Below are 21,085 nucleotides of genomic sequence, written 5' to 3' on the forward strand. Positions count from 1 at the left end.
TGGCGGATAAATAAACGCCCAGATAGAGCAGCGGACCCGCGCTCCACCTGATGGCCTGAAGCGCGGGTGGGAGGGAGCCGGCCCGCCACCCGTCCCCGACCACCAGGCCAGAGCTCTTGACCCAGTTGACCCGGGCGGAGGAGGCTGCCGAGTAGACGGCTTGGCAAGCCTCCACCCGCGCCAGGTCGCCCGGGTCCTGGACCACGAGGAGCACGTCATCGGCGTACGCCGACAGGACCAGCCGCAGCTCCGGCTCCCGAAGCACCAACCCCGTCAACCTCCTACGGAGGAGACAGAGGAAGGGCTCGATCGCCAGAGCGTACAGCTGGCCCGACAGCGGACACCCCTGACGTACCCCCCGCCCGAAGCTGACCGGCTCGGTCAGGGTCCAGTTGAGCCTGACCAAACACTCCGCGAGGGCGTACAGCACCCGGAGAAAACCCACAAACCGGGGCCCGAAGCCGAAGGCCTGCAGGGTGCCCAGGAGATACCCGTGGTCCATCCTGTCGAACGCCTTTTCCTGGTCCAGGGACAGGAGGGCGAACGACAAGCCGTCCCTACACCCGAGCTCTAAGAGATCCCGGACCAAATACAAGTTATCAAATATACTACGGCCCGGGACGGTGTAGGTCTGGTCGGGATGGATCACGTCCGCCAGCACGGACCGCAGTCGCAGCGAGATGGTTTTCGCTACGATCTTGTAGTCCGTGCTGAGGAGCGAGACGGGACGCCAATTCCGTAGGTCGCGGAGGTCCCCCTTCTTCGGCAGTAAGGCGAGCACCGCTCGCCTGCACGACAGAGGGAGGACCCCGCTCTCCAGGGACTCGGCCCAGACGGTGACGAGGTCCGGGCCGAGGACGTCCCAGAACACGCGGTAGAACTCCACGGTCAGCCCGTCCATGCCCGGGGTTTTGTTGTTGGGCATGAGACGGAGGGCTTCCGAGAACTCGGCCAGAGTGAGAGGCAGCTCCAGCCGGTCTCGGTCGCCCGCGCTGACCGTCGGGAGCTCGGTCCAGAGCGCCCTGCAGGCGTCGGCTTCGGTCGGATCCGGGGAGAACAAACTGGCGTAGAAGGCCCTGGCCCTTCCACGCATCTCCACCGGATCCGTGAGGGGGGTGCCGTCCTCCGCCAAGAGGCAGGTGACGTGCTTTTTTGCCCCCCTCCTTTTCTCCAGGGCGTAGAAGAAGCGGGAGCCGCGATCCATCTCCCGAAGGAGGTGGATGCGGGATCGGACAAAAGCGCCCCGGGCCCTGTGATCTTCCAGGGCTCGGAGCTCCTCCCGCTTCTCCCGGCACGCCTCGCGGAGGAGTGGATCCTCGGGGGCGGACGCCAGGCGCCTCTCAAGCTTCAAGACCTCCCGCTCCAGCTGCTCTATCGCCGCATCCCTCCGCCGGCTGGCGCCCCGGGAGTAGTCACGGCAGAAGAGCCGGGCGCGCACCTTCCCCACATCCCACCATCGCCGCGCCGAGGGAAAGGCGGGCCGCTGCCCCCGCCAGAACTCCCGGAAGGACGCCACGAAGCCCACGTCCTCCAGCAAGCTATTGTTAAAATGCCAATAGGCCGGCCCCAGCCTCTCCGAAGTCAGAGAGGCCTTCACGGACACCAAATGGTGGTCCGTGAACGGGGCCGGCCGGATGCTGGAGGAGTGGGCTCGTGCCAGATGGAATCGCGATAGGTAAATGCGATCCAACCGGGAGTGGCTCGACCGTGTTTTCCCCACCCGGACGTAAGTGAAGGTGGTACTGTCGTCCGGGTGCCAGCGAGGGCAAGGCCGGGGGGCACTTTTGGGGTTCGGGGACGGCGTTGTGGCAAGGGTGGGAAGGAAGGGGATACCTCCACCCGGGGAGGGCCCTCTCCCTCGCCCTGCGGCAACCGCGCCACCCTCTCCTCCTCGGGCCCCGCGGTGACTGACCGATTAGAGGTGGGGCCCGCCTGCCCGCTCGGGCGCGCCAGGGGGGACGCCTCTGGCTCCCGAGCAGGGCCGTCGGTTGGAGGAGGGGCGGCCGCGGATCCCGGACTACCAGGGGGGCCGGCGGTGGTGGGGCCGGCGCCCTTACGGGCCCCGGGGGGCCCGGACGCCTCCTCCGACCGGGCCAAGGGACAGTCCCTCCGGACGTGCCCCATCGCCCGGCAGAGGAAGCACCGGGTCTCCCCCGAGGAGTAATGAATCCGATAATGGGCCCCCTGGTAGGGCACCAAGAAGGACCCCTCGAGCGCCTCCCCGCCACGCGCCGCCGGCGGCAGCTGCAGTTGTACCTGCCGGCGGAAAGATAGAACGTGGCGGAGGGCGGGGTCCTTACAGCCCAGCGGGAGAGGGCTGATGGTCGAGATGGGCTTCCCCAGGGTGGAGAGGGAAGGTAACAGGGCGGCATTAGGGAGGAAGGGCGGGACGGAGGTGAGCACCACCCGTACGCCCAGGTCCTCCAAAGGTTCGAGGGGCACGTGCACGCCTCCCACCGCCAGGCCCCTCTCCACCGCCTCCTGGGCGGCGGCCTCCGAGGCAAGGAAGAAGACCGCCTTGCCGTACATCTTGGAGGCCGCCACCACGGCCGAGGCCCCCACCACCCTCGCCATCACCCGCACGTAGGTTTCCATGTGGGGCGAGGCGGCAACCAGGAGGCAGCGGACGCCGTGCCTCCTGGTCATGGTGGGAAAGGGGCCGCGGCCGCCAGGGATGGAGCTGGAGGCGGCAGTCGGGGCTGATGACAGGGCAGGTGAGGGGGTAGCAGCGGCCACCTGGGCGTACGCTCTGGGGGCCTTAGTTGTGTCACCCCCAGAGCTGGTGGAGGGGATAGCAGGGGAAGGAGGGGCTGCGGAGGGCGGGGCGGCTTTGGCCATGATGGATTTGGCCTTCGGGGCCGGGCTTTTGCCCTTTTTCTTCCCCCCGCCCTTTTTTCCGGCCGAGGTGATGGTTGCTCCCGTGTCTGAGGGAGCGGTGGCCGTGGCGGCGGCGGAGCTCGGGCCTGGGGTCGGGAGGTCAGCCGCAGCAGTTGTCGGGCCTGGTGGTAGTGAGGGGGCCGCGGTAGGGACTGCCTCCATCATGGAAGGGGGGGGGTAGGAAGGAGGCACAGATAGCAGGAAGGGGAGGAGGGGTTTACCGCTCCTCCCTACCGGACAGCAGGCGAGGGAGGAGGGTGTCTGAAATGAAGGGGGTGGGGGAGAGGGAGGGTGTTGGTTTTGGGGAGGGCAACTGAAGATATGGGGGGGGGAGTTAGCAGCCTCACCTCCCTGCTGAGGCTGTAGCAGAGGAGGAGGGCGCTAATACGGGGGCGGGGGCACGCAAGGGAAGGGAAGGGTGGGGGGGGCGTATAATTGGGAGGGAAGGGGAGAAGGGGAAAAAGGGGGGGCAACTACTCCCTCCCGCCGACTGGTTGCTGGGAGGGAGAGAACCAAAAGGGGCGGATAGAGCAGGGGAACCGAGGGGCCAGCAACCACTCCTCCCCGCAAGGCTGGAGCGGAGGAGGAGGGTGCCGGCAGGGCAGGCAGGGGGCAAGGTAACGGGTACAGGGCGGGGGCCGGCTCCTCCGGCTGCACTGGGATACGGGGGGGGGGGTTGTGGGGCCGTTGGGGAGGTGCAGTGAACAAGGGGGCTAACTAAAAGGGGGGGCACAAGCGCTCAGGGCAGGGAGGGGGCGAGGCAAATCAGGTGGTGCTCAAGGGCTGGGGGGGGTGGGGAGGGATAAAATGGAGGCAAACAACAGCTGGGTGGGGCGGGGCACACACTCTTGGGCTGGCTGGGGCAGGGGCGTGGCAGATGACTTTGGGAGCAGGTGTGGTGGGTAAGTGGATTTGGGAAGGGAGGGAAGGAACCAAACTAAGCTAACAGGGAGGGGCAGGCAGTGGGGGAAAAACCAAGCTGCTGGGGTAGGGTGGGTAACCGGGGGTAAGGGTGGCCCCCCAGCCAGATGTAGCTGAGGGAGGGGGGCCAAGTCCAGAAGAGGGGGGAGGGAGCACACCCACGAGCACTGTGTGGGGCTCAACCTCGCCCACCGCTGCAGCAGAGTCCCAGGTGGCAGGCGGGGCAGCAAACCCCACCAGGGGGAGAAGAGACAGTCCAGATGGTAAGGGGTGGTGGAGGGGGCGTTGGGGGTGGTGGCAGCGGGTGGGGTGGGGGGGCAACTGGACTGGGGGGAGGGCTCTGAGCCTCTCCCCCAGCCCCCCTTTTAACAGTTCAATTCACCACCACCCCGGAGCGGATTGAAAAAGCTCAGTTTGTGAACAAACCCCCTCCACAGTTCTTGATGGTGATGATCTCCTCTTCTCCCCCTCAGCGGGGTGCAGCAGCAGCAGGCAGGCGGCAGTGGAAGGCCTCCGGGTGGTGGGTGCTGGTGGGGTGGTCCTCCTTCTCTGGAGCGATGGTGGAGGGGAGAGGGAGGGCAGCCGGCAGGCCCCCCCCCCACCCAGGCAGCAACAGCAGCAGGTGGTGGTAGCGGTGGTAGTGATGGGTGCAGTGACGTCCGGGGAGCAGGCCTCAGCAGACGGGCGGGCAGGCAGCTGGGTGGGGAGGGCTCCGGCTGGTGCAGAAGCAGGAACCAGGAACCAGCGGGGTGGGGGGAGAAGGAGGAGGGTAGCCCCTGCACCCCGCTGCCTCTCCTCCTTCTCACAAGTGTAGGGGGGTAAGGAATGGCCGCCCTCTGAGCCGGAGGAACCCCTCTGGGAGCCATTTTGGGCCCAGCCTAGCCCCGCCCCCTCACCTGACCAGAAGCCAAGGGGCGGGGCTAGGACTATAAGAAGGCTGTCGGGGAGCTCAGTCAGTGCCCAGCCTCTGAGGGAGATAGAGGCCTGTCCAGAGCTTCTGACTGGGGAGGCTGAGACCTGGCCTGGGCTTCTCACAGCTGCCTCCCCGAAGGCCAGCCAAGACTTCCCTGTCAGGGCTGCTGAGGCCTGGCCAAGCCAGCCAGCAGAGCTACCCACAGACCCAGAGGACTGGCCCGAGCCGGTGGACTGGCTGGAACTCCGATGGGTGCCTGAACTCCGGGGCCTGACGAGCCCGTGGGACGCTGCAGAGCTTCAACCCCTTGACACCTGGATTGGGCCGCCCGGACCCTGCTGGGACAACACTGCCCTCGACTCCCTGATGGACCTGCTGGAGGTACAGGAACCTGCGAAGGGGGAGGCGAGAAGTGGCCCAGGGGTAGCATGGGCTGAGAGTAGCCCTCGGCCGGCAAGTTGCGGGCTGGAGCCCCTGCTGAGCCAGTAGCAGCTGCACTGCTGCATTCAGGGCCCCTGGGCCAGGGCGCAGTGGAGTGGGTGGGCTTGCGTGCCCCCCGCCACCCACTAACCAGGTGGCAGTCTCCCCCTCACCGCTGCTGCAGGTGCACTACCTGCCCAGCTCCTGAACGTGGAGCTTCTACAAACCTGTTTGTTTGCGGCCACGCCTTGCATCAGGGCCTGGCCGCCATTTGCTGCCCCGCTCTGAGTTAGGGCCCGGGCTTTGCTTAAGGTGTTAGTTGCCCGCCCTGCTCGAGGGCTTGGGCTGACCTACGGTACTTTTGGGGCTGGCTGTGAGTCGGGTGGGACCTTTTAAAGGGGCAGGACTAGAACGGTTGCCCAGCCCAAAACTGTGAGATAATAGGCTTGCATTTGGTGAACTTATTCCCCGGTGGCCCGGACCTGAAGCAAGGCCGGGCACGCGAACTATTGCCTCTTATCCTGTCCTGAAGCAAGGCCGGGAATAGACTCGCTGGCCTGGACTATTTTAAGGCACGGTAGCGCAGTGGGACAGGCGTATCGCCCACTGTACCGGAGGCAGAGGAACCGCCTCCTGAAGGCCTACCGGCCTACCACCGACCCCCGGAAGGGGGAGGAGCTCAGACTGTTGTGGGCACTGCCGGAGGGCAGTGTCCTGAAAAGGATCCCGCCACCTGCTGGCAGACCTAATCCCCAGAACCGACGGCAGGTGGCGCAGTGGCGTTAGGGGTACACCGCTACAGGTATACATTTAAGTTGGACCTCTTATGGAGGTCTTTGAAAAGTTTCCATGCAGCTTGCAGAGATTTTTACTTTTGTCACTGTACCTTTTAATTTCTGTTTAACTATCTTCCTCATTTTTGTGTGGTTCCGCCTTTCTGAAATTAAATGCTACAGTGTTGGGCTGCTGAGTGTTTTTCTCACCACAGGGATGTTAAATTTTATTTCATTATGGTTACTATTTCCAAGCGGTCCAGTTATATTTACCTCTTGAACCAGATCCTGTGCTCCACTTAGGACAGGATGCAGAGAAAGTTTCTTGACACCTTAAATGACTGCTTCTTGGAGCAGCTGGTTCTGGAACCCACAAGAGAGGCAATTCTTGATTTAGTCCTGAGGTGACGTGTACCCAGTCAATATGGGGAGAGTTGAAATCCCCCGCTATTGTTGAGTTTATTTTGATAGCTTGATATTTAGCTAAGAGATTTGAGAGGCTAACTTGACTGTGCCATATCTCCTCCAGCTAACTTATGAGAATAGATGCCATGGTTTAGAGATTTGGAGGTGAAATTATTTGTATGTTGGTGGCACTTGAGGACCCCAGCCAGGAGTGATGTCAGCCGACAGTCAGGGCAGTGAGTGGTGGGGGTGTGTGTGTGTGTGTGTGTGTGTGTGTGTGTGTGTGTGTGTGTACTATACACCCAAGACTTCAACTGCTGAGACCAGGGTCCCTTGCAGTGGGCAACCTGGAAGAGGTTGAAGGGCACCCCAATGAGTGTACAGAGAGCTTATTACACTTCAGATTTCAGCTGCTAGAATTCACAATTCCTTTGCAGCGGGCAGCGTCGGGGAGGCTGGGAAGCGCCCCAACGGATTTTGCCACCTGGGTGTGACACAAATCCAAGGAAAATAAAGATAAAAAATAATGGTACCAAATGACAGCTTAATCTTTAAAGAGCTCTATTCTATGCATGCACTAAAACAAAAGGACACATACGGGTACAATTTTTACCCCTTTCTGCGTCACTTGGTCCCAGCGTGTCAGGCCAGGATCGGTCCCTCAATTCCTCGGAAAGACGAAAATACGAGGTGGGCGTCCCCGTGGACCTCGGGAGGTCAAACACCTAACCCGACCAGCAGGTAAATGGTAGATTGACACTCAAAGTGAGTGTGTGCTGGACCTATCTTATATACCCATTGGGTCACGTATTTTCTCTTTATCTGTAATGCCAAGTGATGCTGGCCTGTCTTTTGTGAGACCAGTTCTTACAAGGGAGTTGTGAACTTAATTTACACTTGTAAGAGAGAATTGAGATGATTAAATTGGAAGTACTGGACATTCTTTTCTCAGTGGGAAATTCCTCTCCCAGGGACTGTGTGTGTTCGAATCAACATAGGTGCCAGCTGGGCACTTCTTGCAGCCTCGAGCTTAGCTTATTTTCTTAATCGTTACTCAGAGTCAGCAAAACTTGCATATCCTGGTCTCGCATCAAAGCAGATCAAAGCTTAATGGCTATGCTGATTTTTCTTATTGTTCCTTCTCTGCTCTGTATACAGACCTCTCAGAGGGCAAGCAAGATTGTTTGAGATGGGGGGGCTGTCTGGCTACAAGTGATTAGGGACTGTACAAACATAGAATAGAAGCCACTCTCGTCACTTGTCTTCAAGGTATTTGTGGCAAATTATTGTGGTTTGGCCTTGCATTCCCTACTTGGAATGCCAGACTATTCACTCCTAAATAGAACATGCAATGACTATATGGAAAAAATGAGAGTAGGAACACCTAGGCTTATCAGGTTGTCTACTCCTCTTCCTCCCCCCCCCCCCCCGCCCCCCTTCTTGCTGCCTCTGTATCAGAGGCAGCAAGGGGGAGGAGCAGGAGCTGGTGCTAGGGGGAGTCATCTTAAAAGCCAGTGGTTCGTTGAGGAGTGTCCCTGTGGGTGCTCGACCTTACGTCTGAGGCACTGCTGCGCGCCTATTTGTAGATTTACAGTAGCAGTGCCCTCTGGTGGGCTGTGCAGGTGAGGCAGGCAGCACACACAGTGCCACTGCCATGTATCCGGTTACCAGTTAGTTTTACAGTTAGTTAGACTTAAGTTTTCTTTTTCTTCCTTGAAAAGGGGGGGAAAAAAAAAAAAACTTTTCTGTTAGGCCAAAAATTGGCCTGGTCTAACAGTCCTACTGTCCCTGGGATGCCCGGTTCCCCAGGATTCAAATGCTGCCTCTCCTGCAGGCTTTCTATCCCTGTCTCTGACTGTCATTTTGAGGGTACGTCTACACTACAGTTTTGTCGGAAAAACGACTGTTTTTCCGACAACTTGCAGAACGTCCACACTGCAATCGTGTTCTTTCACAAGTAAATCGAAAACAGAGGGGTTTTTCCAGTATTGGTAATCCTCATTGTATGAGAGAAGCCTTGTTGCGAGAAAGCTCTTTCGCAAAAAGGCACGTGTGGATGGGGAGGAGGGTTTTTTGAGGAAGAGGAGGCATCCAGGAAAAAGCACACTGTGCAGCAGTCCCAGTCCCAGCTCGCGCCAGATCTGGGACCTACCCGTGCTGCAGCTCTGCAATTTAAATGTAATAAGACCCAGGCTGCCTGCATGCCCAGCTCCTCCTACATTTTAAACTACAGAGTTGCAGCGGGGGTAGCTCCTGGACCCAGCGTGAGCTGGGCCAGAGCGCCTCCCTTTATCGACTAACCGTGTAGTAGATAAAATTTGTATCAACTACACAATCAGCCAATTACCTGCTTCTTAACATCCTTAAAGCAAAATGGCTACCACACTTCTTCCCTTGCCACCATACCCTCTAGACTAGGGCTGGGAAAACCCCTTATGGTTGTGTTTCAGGCGTGCAAGGAGGACAGTGGGGTGTCTGCAGAACTAGCTTAATGCATCTCTTCCGCCTCCCGTCTATTCTAGCAGTAGCTCTTTTAAGGGGGGGGTGAAAGACGACTTCATGCAACTGTTCTCACGAGACCTTAAGCAGTTAATGCAGCAAACAGTGTCTGACAGTCACACAGTATCCTAACTGCTGGGTTCCTATTGTGAATCACAGGTAGGTTTCAGGTTGTATCAGGGTGGATTAATTTAAATAATGGATTTAACTAACCAAAAAAACCCATTGATTTTAAATCACGCTACCAAAAAAGTTAAGACTGACTGACTGCATTTAGAGTGCACTTAATTTTGGAGGAAGCTCCATTGAACTCACTGTCGCTTCTGTTTTTTGAGAAAATGAGTATAGGATGGGGTTCCCTTGGAAAAGCTGAGTTATGCTGAAGTAAAATAGGGAATAGATTTATGGCATCACCATTATGGTCTGTGGCCATGATGTTCCAAAATAAGGGGAATGAATTATGTAATAGAAAGTAAGAAAACGACACTCAGTGGCAACTCTCTTACTACAGCTGTCTGTGCTGAATACTTGGGTTATAGGTTCTAAACCTAGTTAACTAATTAAACAATCCATAATGATTAGCTGAGCTAAACAGATTTTTTTTTCCTAACGTCCAACATGGGAAACAGCTTGGGAATTGACTTATCAAAACACACTTTTATACCAAAAGGTATAGAGGGTGTCTTGAAGAATGATGCCTTGCAAAGTGAGTTGTTAGAATTACTAACCAGTTGATCCACTCAACCATATCCACATCTACATCACTTTCTCCCAATAAGCAGTTTTCCTTATGATGCTTCCTTCTTGCAACTAGGCCCGGCATCTTTGTCTTGCATTGCTTACACTTGACACATTTTCCTTTGTTTACCCAGGGAACAAACTTCTTCACAATATTCCTAGGGAGGGTCTCTTTTATGCCCAGAAGTCATGACAGGTGTGTGTGGCCTTTTTGCAAAAGAGTATGGGGGAATATAGGAAGCTGTGTGCGCTCTCAATGTCTCCCCTTTTTCTTTTCAGTTCACTCCACTGTTCCTTTCCATGTTGTCTGTCCTTTTCTATATATTTTCTCTCTATTTCGGACTCCTGCCTGCTTGGCCAAGGTCCACCAACCAAGGTTTCCTCTAAGCTGTGTGCAGAAAAAATTTCCACCCCGCCCACCTCCTATGCAGAGCTGTGTGGCGGGCAGCAGGAGGCCGGCAGCAGAGGGGCCAAGGACAGTGGGGAGCCAGCCCAGAAGCCAGCCGGTGGGGGGAAAAGGCACCAGCCATCTATGGTGGTGGAAGGTACCAGGTGCAGGTAAATTCTGGGGTGGGGGAGGGCAAGGTACAGGGTTGGACACAGGTCTCTGGGCAGCAGTGCTTTGGTTGTAGGCCCTAGGCCCAGCTACTGGCTGTTTGTGTTTGGGGGGCAAATAGCATGGCTCTGGCATAGAGACTGGTGGCATATGGGCGGGCAGATTGCAAGGCTGGGCACAACTAGAGGGTGTGGGTGGGGGTAGGCAGTTACCACCAGCTGGCTGTTTGTGGTCCTGATAGGGGCATAGGCAGTGGGACATGCACAGTGTGTGTTGGGGGCAGGGGCCAGCATGCTGGGTGGTTTTCAGGGTGGGTGGGTGCAGGGTCATCATCATCAACAACTATGGGCTCAACGCCCATTGGTGTCCGATGCCTCCCTCACTATTTCCTTCCATCGTCCCCTGTCCAGTGTGGAGTGGCTTAGTTTCTGTAGACTAGATCTGCACCAATCTACTATATCATCTACCCATTCTCTGTGGGGTCTGCCTCTCCTATTTGGACCATCCATTATGCCAAATACAAGGGTCTTAACTTTTCGCTTGTCATTCATTCTGCAGATATGCCTGAATAGCTGTAACTTCCGTTGTATCACCTTCTGCAGTAGGTTCTCTTTTGGCTGTATCTTCCTATATAATTCCTCGTTGGTGACCTTCTGCATCCATCCTGTTCTCAGGATCTTTCTATAACAACTCCTCTTGATTGCCAATATTCTTCTCTTCAAATCTTTCGTTATCACCTATGTCTCACATCCGTACAACATGCTGCTAAATACACACGTTTTCAAGACGTTCAGCTTCATTCCTAAGCTAATCGCTTTACTTTTCCAGATCTTATCCATCGCCTTCAAACTCACTCTTGCTTTCGCTATGCTAGTCGCTATTTCCTTCTTACAGTCTAGATCATACGTCATGTTGCTCCCCAAATACGTGAACTTCTAAGTTCTAGTTCGATCCCATCTATGCTGATCTTCCTTCCTAGTTCCTTATCTCCAAATACCTTGCTAATTATTACATAACCATTTTAGTGTGTGTGTGTGTGTGTGTGTGTGTGTGTGTGTGTGTGTGTGTGTGTGTGTGTGTGTGTGTAATTTTGTTAGTAACTGGTGGGTGCCACACATCCAAACAAGTGCACATGACATCAATATTGATGCACAAGTCTGTCAGGGCTGTTCTCCACTCTGAGTGCAGGAGGTGGGGGCTCAAAAATACTTTAAATATACCTTGCCCCTACAGGCACTGGCTACAAAAACTTCTCCCAGAATCTCAATACACAGATTTTGGGGGGTTGCTGCCACCATCAAGTGATTTTTATCCCTAAAACTGGGGGCGAACACTTGAACCCAGCCCCAGGGTACCCCAAGCTCTTGTGCCACAAGAGAGCTTGAAAAGAGGAAAAAACAAGCTTCAATCTCTAGTAGCTGACCTCTCAGTCTGAGGCATGCAGACACGCACACAGACCTCTTGTATCTTCCAGGACACGAGTCAAATCACCAACTTAAAGTGATTTTTATTACAAAACAAGAGAAACTTGATAAAGCATACTCGGTTGCTAGATGTTAGAGGAACTAAGGAAAACAGAAACAGAGAGAACCTCTGGGAACAATGCTTAGATGGTAAGTGGGGAGGGGAGGCGAGGCATGGATTCACACAGAGCAGTTCAAAACAAACCACAAAATAAAGAGAAATATCCTGATCACAACTAGATTCACCCCCCCCCCCCTTACTCATGATCTTCTTTGTTCAGTCCACTTCCATGCCCTGAATTCCTTGGAGGCATGGTAGTCCTGCCTGGGTTTAAATAATTCTGTGTGTCTCAACTCCTGGTTTAACTCTCCCACACAAAGAAAGCAGGCAAGGTATCTTATACAATTCAAATTCTATTTCAATTGGTTCTCCCGGCCCCCTGGCCAACACCCTTGCTAGCCACCTGAGTTTGACCCCTTAGTCACTGGGTTCTGGTCAGCGCTACTCCTATGCATTACAAGACAAAACTCACTCTGCTCACGGATGGAAAATCTTAGAGGGAACACATAAGCACAGAACAAAAACAATCCTGTCCAGCTTGTATCTTTCGCAGCAGACTAAAACAACATGTGCAAAGAAACAGAAATTAAAAGCATCAGAGGGGTAGCCGTGTTAGTCTGAATCTGCAAAAGCAACGAGGAGTCCTGTGGCACCTTATAGACTAACTGAAGTGTAGGAGCATAAGCTTTCGTGGGCAAAGGCCCACTTCGTCAGATGCATGTAGTGGAAATTTCCAGAGGCAGGAATAAATATGCAGGCCAGGATCAGGCTGGAGAAGACCAGGTGGATCCAATCAAGGAGGATGAGGCCCACTTCTAGCAGCTGATCTGGAGGTGTGAATTCCAAGAGAATAGAAGCTGCTTTTGTAGTTAGCAAGCCATTCACAGTCTTTGTTTAATCCAGAGTTGATTGTGTCAAACTTAAAGATGAACTGTAGCTCAGCAGTTTCTCTTTGAAGTCTGGTCCTGAAGTTTTTTTGCTGCAGGATGGCTACTTTTAGATCTGCAATTGTGTGTCCAGGAAGATTGAAGTGTTCCCCTACAGGTTTTTGTATGTTGCCATTCCTAATATCAGATTTGTGTCCATTGATTCTTTTACGTAGGGACTGTCCTGTTTGGCCGATGTATATAGCAGTGGGGCATTGTTGGCACATGATGGCGTATATTACGTTGGTGGATGTGCAGGAGAATGTACCAGTGACAGTATGGCTGATCTGGTTAGGTCCTGTGATGGTGTTGCTGGTGTATATATGTGGGCAGAGTTGGCACCGAGGTTTGTTGCAAGGGTTGGTTCCTGAGTTCGAGTTATTATGGTGCGGTGTGTAGTTGCTGGTGAGAATATGCTTCAGGTTGGCGGGTTGTCTGTGGGCAAGGACCGGCCTACCTCCCAAGTCCTGTGAGAGCGAGGGATCATTGTCCAGGATGGGCTGAAGATCACTAATGATGCGTTGGAGAGGTTTTAGCTGGGGACTATAGGTGATGGCCAGTGGTGTTCTGTTGGTTTCTTTCTTGGGCTTGTCCCGTAGCAGGAGGCTTCTGGGTACACGTCTGGCTCTGTCAATCTGTCTCCTCACTTCCTCATGTGGGTATCGCAGTTTACAGAATGCTTGTTGAAGGTCTTGTAGGTGTAGGTCTCTGTCTGAGGGGTTGGAGCATATGCGGTTGTACCTCAGTGCTTGGCTGTAAACAATGGATCGTGTGGTGTGTCCGGGATGGAAACTGGAGGCATGCAGGTAAGTATAGCGGTCGGTAGGTTTTCTGTATAGGGTGGTATTGATATGACCGTCACTTATTTGTATCGTGGTGTCCAGGAAATGGACCTCCCGTGTAGATTGGTCCATGCTGAGGTTGATGGTGGGGTGGAAGCTGTTGAAATCATGGTGAAATTCCTCCAGAGTCTCCTTCCCATGGGTCCAGATGATGAAGATGTCATCGATGTAGCGTAGGTAGAGAAGGGGTGTAAGTGGACGAGAGCTGAGGAAGCGTTGTTCCAGGTCAGCCATAAAAATGTTGGCGTATTGTGGGGCCATGCGGGTGCCCATAGCAGTGCCACTGGTCTGGAGGTATATGTTGTCACCAAATCTGAAATAGTTGTGTGTGAGGATAAATTCACAGAGTTCAGCCACCAGTTGTGCTGTGGCATCATCAGGAATACTGTTCCTGACAGAAATTAAAAGCCTAGCTCTTGCTTCTTGAAAGTTCTGGTTGTTAGGTTGGACAGACTAGAGTCATTAATTCATTTTTGAGACTGTAAATGTATGCGTAGCATGTTTGTGAATGACTAGTAGCTAAGGGATTGTGGCAGGGTCAGGCCAGAGGGCTGTTGCAGAATGAGAGAAAGGCAGCCAAAAAAGGGTAAAAGACCTGCTAAATAGAAGCAGAGGGCAGCAGGACAATTAGAAGCAGCTGGTAGGAAGCTGGTCCAGGCAGAGTGCGGCCAACTGACTCCACTTCTGGCTTGCTGGAGGCCTTTAAAAGCCTCCCCAGTTGGAAGGTGAAGGAGAGAGTGGGAGAAGAGGTAAAGGAGAGACAGAGCAAAGGAGCAAGAGTTGGAGAGTGAGCCATAACAGCTTTAGAGAAGAAACAGCAGGGGAGGGAGTCCCAGGAGGAGTGGCTGGGCTCCCTACCCCAGAAACCAGCTGCAAGCCCCAACCCCTAGGGAAGGGGGTGAGAGGCTGGCCCAAGCAGTGGCCTGGGTAAGAGGGGCCCTTGCCACAGTATGGATAGACGTTTCGCTAGCATAAAATAGTGCTTCGTAGCAGAAGCTTAAGAGGAGAACTTTGCAGAAAACCTACCCCAAGGTGTAACATCCATTGGTGGTTTGTTTGGAGGGGGGTATTTAAATAATGAGAAATAATTGAAGCCTGTATATTTAAGATAAAATCCACTAAGTGCATATTTCTAGACACAAGGCAGTCAAACTAAAATGCCAATATAAGTTTTTCAGGATAAACGTCTGTTTCAGAACAAATAGAGCTTAAAAAAAAAGGCATTGTAAGTAATTTAAGATAACGAAGAAACATTTTATTTTCTTCAAACAGATGCACAGAAATTCAAGGCAAAATTTGAAGAATGCAGGAATGAGGTAGACAAGAGAGCAAAGAAGGGTAAGATGTTAATATTATCTTGGAATTTAGATCAGTACTTCACCTTTTTGTCCCCGTTTGCCCATCTCCGTGGCCCGCGAGGCCCATCCGGGGGCTCAGATGGAGGAAAACCCTGTTGCCCTGATCCCCTCAGCGCTGAAGGCCAAACTGCGCCAGTTCCTCAGGGATACCCGTAGGGCCAAGGACAAGGTGCAGTTTGCCCTTTGGCACTGGGGGGTGGGGGGAGACTTTAACCACATCCTCAGGGCCACAAGGGCCCTTTTGCAGGAGGGGAGAGGGACCAGGAGGCAGGACATCGCGGCCTACCGCCAGGCTCACAAGTTCCACGATGCTCTCCTGGCCTTCGGGTCAGGGAGCAGTCTGCTGTGGGACCTGTGGGAGGTTGACATCACCCTGCCCATGAGGATTCACCCCAGCCCTCATCATGAAACATACTGTCATTGCGACATTAAAAGCCCGGGGCTGTGGGGTGGGTCTCTGCAGGAGCTAGGTGCTCTCCTTCCTTCGGGAAGGGAGGTAATCGGTGGTCTTCCTGCAGGAGCCCCACACGACTCTAGCCATCGAGACTGGCTGGCTTCTGGAGTGGGGGGACGGGGTGTACTTTAGCCACCTTAGCACCCATGCAGCTGGGGTGGTCACCTTGTTTTCCCCTGCCCTACGGCCCAAGGTGTTGGGGGTTGCTGAGGTCGTTCCGGGCCACCTGCTGCACGCCTGAGCCCGCATAGAGGGGCTGACGTTGAACTTGGTCAATGTCTGAGGACTGGCAGTTGGGAACCACTGTGCTAGAGTAATAGTCTAGGATGTTGAGAAGTCTTCTTTCCTTGTAGAAGACTTGTAGTCGATCCTGGAACATAATTTTTAGGGCAGCTGTAATAGAAAGGCTTTTCATCATTTATACGGAGTAACAGTTTTACCATATTGTTTTATCTTGTGTCCCACAAGTAAATACCCCAGTTGCAGGATTACAGTTTGAAAGTAAGTTATTATACCAATGTAATGCTTCTCCATGACCTGCAATGCACATAATTGGAGGAAAGCTCTCTCAACAACTACCTTCAATTTCATATAGAAATTAGAAAGGTTAGAATTCCATTCCAAATGTATCTATTAAAGTAGAAAAGTATAGACTCCTACTGGCCTGCAGTTCAAATGCTTCAGAAAATCTGAGTGTTTTAGGCAATGTAGGGAACAGAATTCCCTTGTGAATTGTGGCCTTAGTTCTCTCCCTTGAGCAAAGAGGTTGGAATGTAGGGATAGAGAAGGTTAGAGACCTGAATTTCAAGTAACTTGATATTAGGATAAGGATATTATCTAAGGAGATGGAAGCTGTATGGAACCAGCACATCCAGTCATACAAGATATGCCTTGTCAGTAGTTACCCTGTAGCAATCAAAGAACTACTTGTGAGGACACTGAAAGGGCTATGATCCTGTTCTTAGTCGTCAAGTTATGGCCTAGTGTGGTTGTAGGGTGGTATTTTAAGGAGCGAATCTACATTCGTTTGGCATGGGATGGATCACCATGGGAAAAGAAACAATGAATCATCTTAGTGTATGGAGCAAAATTCAAGGAGTTCAAAAAACACTTGATCCTTATCCTTTCTAAAGTAGTTGTGCTATTTGTTTAGTAAAACAAGTTAACAGAGCTTTCCGATTGTTAATATCTACTGTGTGTAACTTTTCTTCAAACAATTTCTTAGCAGGCAAAGAGAAAAATGATAGTGCTGACAAAGTTGCTGAGAAATTAGAAGAGCTTTCTGTAAAGGAAGAGAGCAAAAACTCTGAGAAGAAAGAAGAGACAAGGGAAAAAACTGAAGGAAAGCAATAAAATCATCTTGGGCCTTGCGTATTTTTTTCCTTAATTATTACAAGGGACTTTATAAAGACCTGAATTCCAACGTTCAGGTTATTTTTTCTAAGCTTTTTCCCCTTTTGAAGATGTCTTCAGAAAATCCATTCCCCAGTCATGAAAACGTACTGTGCTAACTTTTTTTTTCCATAGTGGAAATACTTATTTCTTTGAGTGATGTCCCCATGAGTGCTCCACTCTGGGTGCTGGCGCGTCCTTGCGCCGGCGAACAGAGATTTTTTTTTTTTTTTTTTTTTTTTTTTTTTTCCCCTAGCAGTGCCCTGCTGTGCCGCGAACGCACCATAGAACCTCCTCATGTTGTTGGTGTCCGTTAGGCATGCGGCCCCCTCACTTCCTTCTCTACCATCCTCAGCGGGAGAGGGAGCTCTGTGGACTCTCCTTTTTGCCTAAAAGAAAACAAAATGACTTAAAAACTTGGAAAGGAGAAGAAAACTGAGGAGAATTAACGCCTATGTACCCGCTACCATAAAAAAAACCAAAAAAACCCCAGTTCTTCATAGTTCAACACCCCGACCTGTCTCTGACGGACATGCCTCATGTATAAAGTGTCTTGGAGAGGCCCATCTGACGCAGAAGTGTGCGCGCTGCTCAAATCTCACTGCCAGAGCATGACGCAACTGCGCCAACAAGCTGAAGACCTATCTATACGAAAAATCTCTTCAGCCACTGTGGGACGACTTGCCTCCCAGGGCTCAGGTGTCAGACAAGTCAAAAGGTATGGACAAAAAATCATCCCTCTACCTTGTTTGACAAACCTAAAGCGAAAACTCGGGTTTCCCCAGCAAGATCGCTACTTCCGGCACCGAGCTCATCTAGAGCGAGCGTAGGCGACAGACCCGGTACCTCTGGCACGGCACCGCCTAAACCATCGGTGCTGTGGAAGAGGGCTCATTCCGAGCCCGGACAAAAACCGTTGGCAACGACTGCACTGGTTGCACCGGTGGAGCCCACGGCGCCCTCCATTCACAAGCCCATGCCGGAGATGGCACTGCATGCAGCACCCAAGAAACCCCACACCGACATGCCTCCCCCTAAGGCATCCTCTCCGATAGTGCCAATGGCACCAAGTACAGTGCACTCAGCCTTGGCACCACCACCGGAATGTGCACGGCACCGTACGCTTTCGTTAGTTCGTGCCTTGTCGGCACCTCTGTCTCCATGTTCCTCAGTGGGTTTTGTCCATTCTCTGAGGTTGCCAGCTCCATCCATCTCACCGAGCGAAGCCGGCACCAAACCACACAGCCGCTTTTTATCTCAGCATTCTAGTCCCACCTAGCAGCATCCTCCTTGGGAGCCCCACTCCTCTAGACCATCTCATCCACCTTCACAACCTCCATGGTATTCACACCACTGGCCTTAGCCACCACTGCCTTATCCTGGCCAGTGGAATCCCTGGGAGTCCTGGTCTCTTCGCAGAAGCCACCACACTGCTCCTTCAATTCCATCCAAAAGACCACCACAGTCCCCTCAGCGTACAATATATCAGGCATGACACATTCTGGAGAGTTTGGTGCATTATCAGAGCCGGAGGACTCCCTATCAGAAGGGGAGGATAGGTCCCCTCTACACAACTCCTCCTCCTCGCCGGATGAGGCCATCTCATCTCTGCCACCCCACCACCGTCTGATGACTTCAAACAATTTCAGGAACTCTTTAAGAGGGTGGCCCTAGCACAAGAACGGGATCTGCAAGAGGTGCAAGAAAAACCATACAGACTCTTGCGCACATTATGACCTCCCACATCCTCTTGAATTGCCCCTCCTATGGATGAGGCCATCATAGACGATAATATCTGGCAAACCCCAGCGTCCATTACTCCCACCAATAAGAGGGCTGACCACATCCATGCATCTGACAAAGTGGGTCTTTGCCCACGAAAGCTTATGCTCCAATACATCTGTTATTCTATAAGGTGCTATAGGACTCCTTGTCGCTTTTGCAGATCCAGACTAACACGGCTACCCCTCTGATACTTGACACATACATTTCGTCACCCCCAAGGGTATGGACTTTTTACACACCCTCCGCCTAATTCTTTAGTGGTGGACTCGGTCAGACACAAAACGAAGCAGCTAAACATGAGGTCAAGACAAGGACCATAAGCTACTAGGCATTATGGGAAGGAGAGTCTACTCCTCTGCAACTTTAATTCTAAGGGCAGCAAATTATACCGCCATACTAGCCGATTACAACTACTCAAACTATTCCAAACTCCAAGAACGTCTCCCAATTCCTGCCAGAGCAGAAGAGGCCGATACTCCTCAACATTATGCAGGAGGGAGACACCATCTCCTGCACTGCATTACAATCTGCCATGGATGTGGCCGATACTGCAGCCTGGGTTACAGCATCCATCATTGTCATGCGCAGGGCCTTGTGGCGCCAAGCATCTTGGGTACCCAGAGACCTCCAACACAAAGTCTCAAAGACCTCCCCTTCGATAAAACCACCCTTTTGGCCCCAAAACAGGTGAGGTCCTTCATGTGATGAAGGATTCACACACAGCTTTTAGGACGCTGGGCGTGTACACACCCCCCCAAACAGAAGGATATGGTACAATACCTACCAGAGACCGAGGGAGCAGTACCGGCCCCAGCCAAGGTACGACTTCAGACAAACATAGGCCTCAACGATGTAGGCCTCAGAGCCAGCAGCAACCTTTGACGTCCCAGCCCGCATCATCAAAACAGCAAATTTTGAAGGTTTGGTTGGGAGCCAGACACACATCCCTGCTACTGTTACACCACCTGCTGCACGACTACAATTCGCCCACTGCCTCTGCCCTTTTTTACGAACTACGTAGTTCGTGCCGCGTGTAGCCGCGGGCACGGAGTCCGAACTAGCGGACATTTAAAAATGGCGGCGCCCGGCAATATGCAAATGAAGCCCAGGAAATTCAAATCCCGGGCTTCATTTGCAACTCCGGTTGCCTACATTAACCACCCTAGTTCGAACTAGGGTGGTAGTGTAGACATACCCTATATGCTTTCTTATGAGCCTTCAGAACACCTTTCAATTGGTGCAGCTTCCAGCCCCCATCTAGGATCTAAATCACATCCTTAAAAGTTTAACTAAACCACCCTTTGAGCCTCTAGCAACTTGCTCTTGGATGCATCTCTCCATGAAAGTCGCCTTTTTGGTAGCTATAACTTCCAGCAGGAGAGTCGGGAAGCTGGCGGCATTAATGACAGACTGAAGGTCCCATTCTCCTACCAAAGGTCCCATCTCCCTTTCATCTCCCTTTCCTATTCATGAACTGATATACTTAACTGTGTTTTTTCCCTAAGCCGCACGCCGACCCATCCCAAGTAGCATTACACACCTTGGACATTTGAAGAGCACTTGCTTTCTACCTAGATCGAACAAAACCATGGAGAAAAATCAACGAGACTTATTTGCTGAACGCTCCAAAGGTCAAGCAGTCTCTTTGCAGAGACTATCCAAATGGATCTCATCTCGCAGTCACACATGCTACGCTATTCACAACAAGCAACCGCCAGGTACCATCACTGCTCATTCTACCAGAGCCATTGCCTCCACAACAGCTTTCCTCCAGACTGTACCACTGGAGGACATTTGCAAGGCAGCCACTTGGTCTTCCGACCACACGTCTGCAAAACATTATGCTCTCACCTCTGCTATCACTCCATCCATGGTGGTCAGACAAGCAGTACTATCATCAATTGCAGTGGCAGGGCTCCAAACCTGCTTCCATGATACGACTACTGCTTCGTAGTCACCCAGAGTGGAGCACCCACGGGGACATCACTCGAAGAAAGAGTTATTCACCCTGTGCAGTAACAGGGGTTCTTCGAGATATGTCCCCCCACGGGTGCTCCACTACCCTCCCTCCTTCCCCTGCTTGGAGCCTCTTTGTTCCTTCTCTACCCTGGCCACTTAAGCAGAGGGGGCCGTGCTGCGCCACGTGTGCCTAACGGACACCAATGGCATGAGGATGCTTTATAGCACATACACGGCGCAGCAGGGCACTGCTAGAAAAATCTCCAGTCACTGGTGTGAGGATGCACCAGCACCCAGAGGGGAGCACCCACGGGGGGACACCTCGAAGAACCCCCATTACTGCACAGAGTAACTGTCATTGAAAAGAGTGAATAAAACAGATTTTGAATACAGCATCTAAGGACAGGACTGAGTTTTCTATACACTTCAAACACTTGTGACTTTAATTCTTGCACTTGGTATTCACATATTTTGAGGGTGCATATCTTCATATAAGTGATGTAATCAGATTAAGTCAAGTGCATTTTAATCCTTCCTGTTGGTAAAATTATGCAGACATTTCTTGTATGGTATGTTAAGTCTACTAATTTAACATAAGCAGTGGGGTTGTCAATTGATGTGCGTTAACACCTGCAATTAATGCAGGGCAGGATTAATGTTCATTTTTTTAATGCGTTAATCACAGGCGTTAATGCTGCGCTGCCCCTTTGAAGCACCACTCCGGCACGTCAAAGGGGCAACGC

General features: G+C 52.6%; 1 protein-coding gene across 3 annotated transcripts in view; it reads left to right on the top strand.

Moving 5' to 3' along the window:
- The window catches only part of LOC102460082 (ran-specific GTPase-activating protein), a 56,543-nt gene extending 39,967 nt beyond the window's left edge, over nt 1–16,576 (top strand). The window contains exons 5-7 of one of the 3 annotated variants that reach the window (XM_075914694.1): nt 4,836–5,092; nt 14,667–14,732; nt 16,432–16,576. In XM_075914694.1, coding sequence (XP_075770809.1) covers nt 4,836–5,092; nt 14,667–14,714 — 305 coding nt within the window. In that variant the 3' untranslated portion in view covers nt 14,715–14,732; nt 16,432–16,576. Of the gene's footprint in view, nt 1–4,835; nt 5,093–6,947; nt 7,688–14,666; nt 14,733–16,431 lie in introns of those variants that run through there. The other 2 variants (XM_075914695.1, XM_075914696.1) reach the window with 2 other exon arrangements.
- Nucleotides 16,577–21,085: the final 4,509 nt, after the last annotated feature.

The sequence above is a fragment of the Pelodiscus sinensis genome, unplaced genomic scaffold (genome assembly GCF_049634645.1).
Source record: "Pelodiscus sinensis isolate JC-2024 unplaced genomic scaffold, ASM4963464v1 ctg92, whole genome shotgun sequence".
NCBI classification, from domain to species: Eukaryota; Metazoa; Chordata; order Testudines; family Trionychidae; genus Pelodiscus; species Pelodiscus sinensis.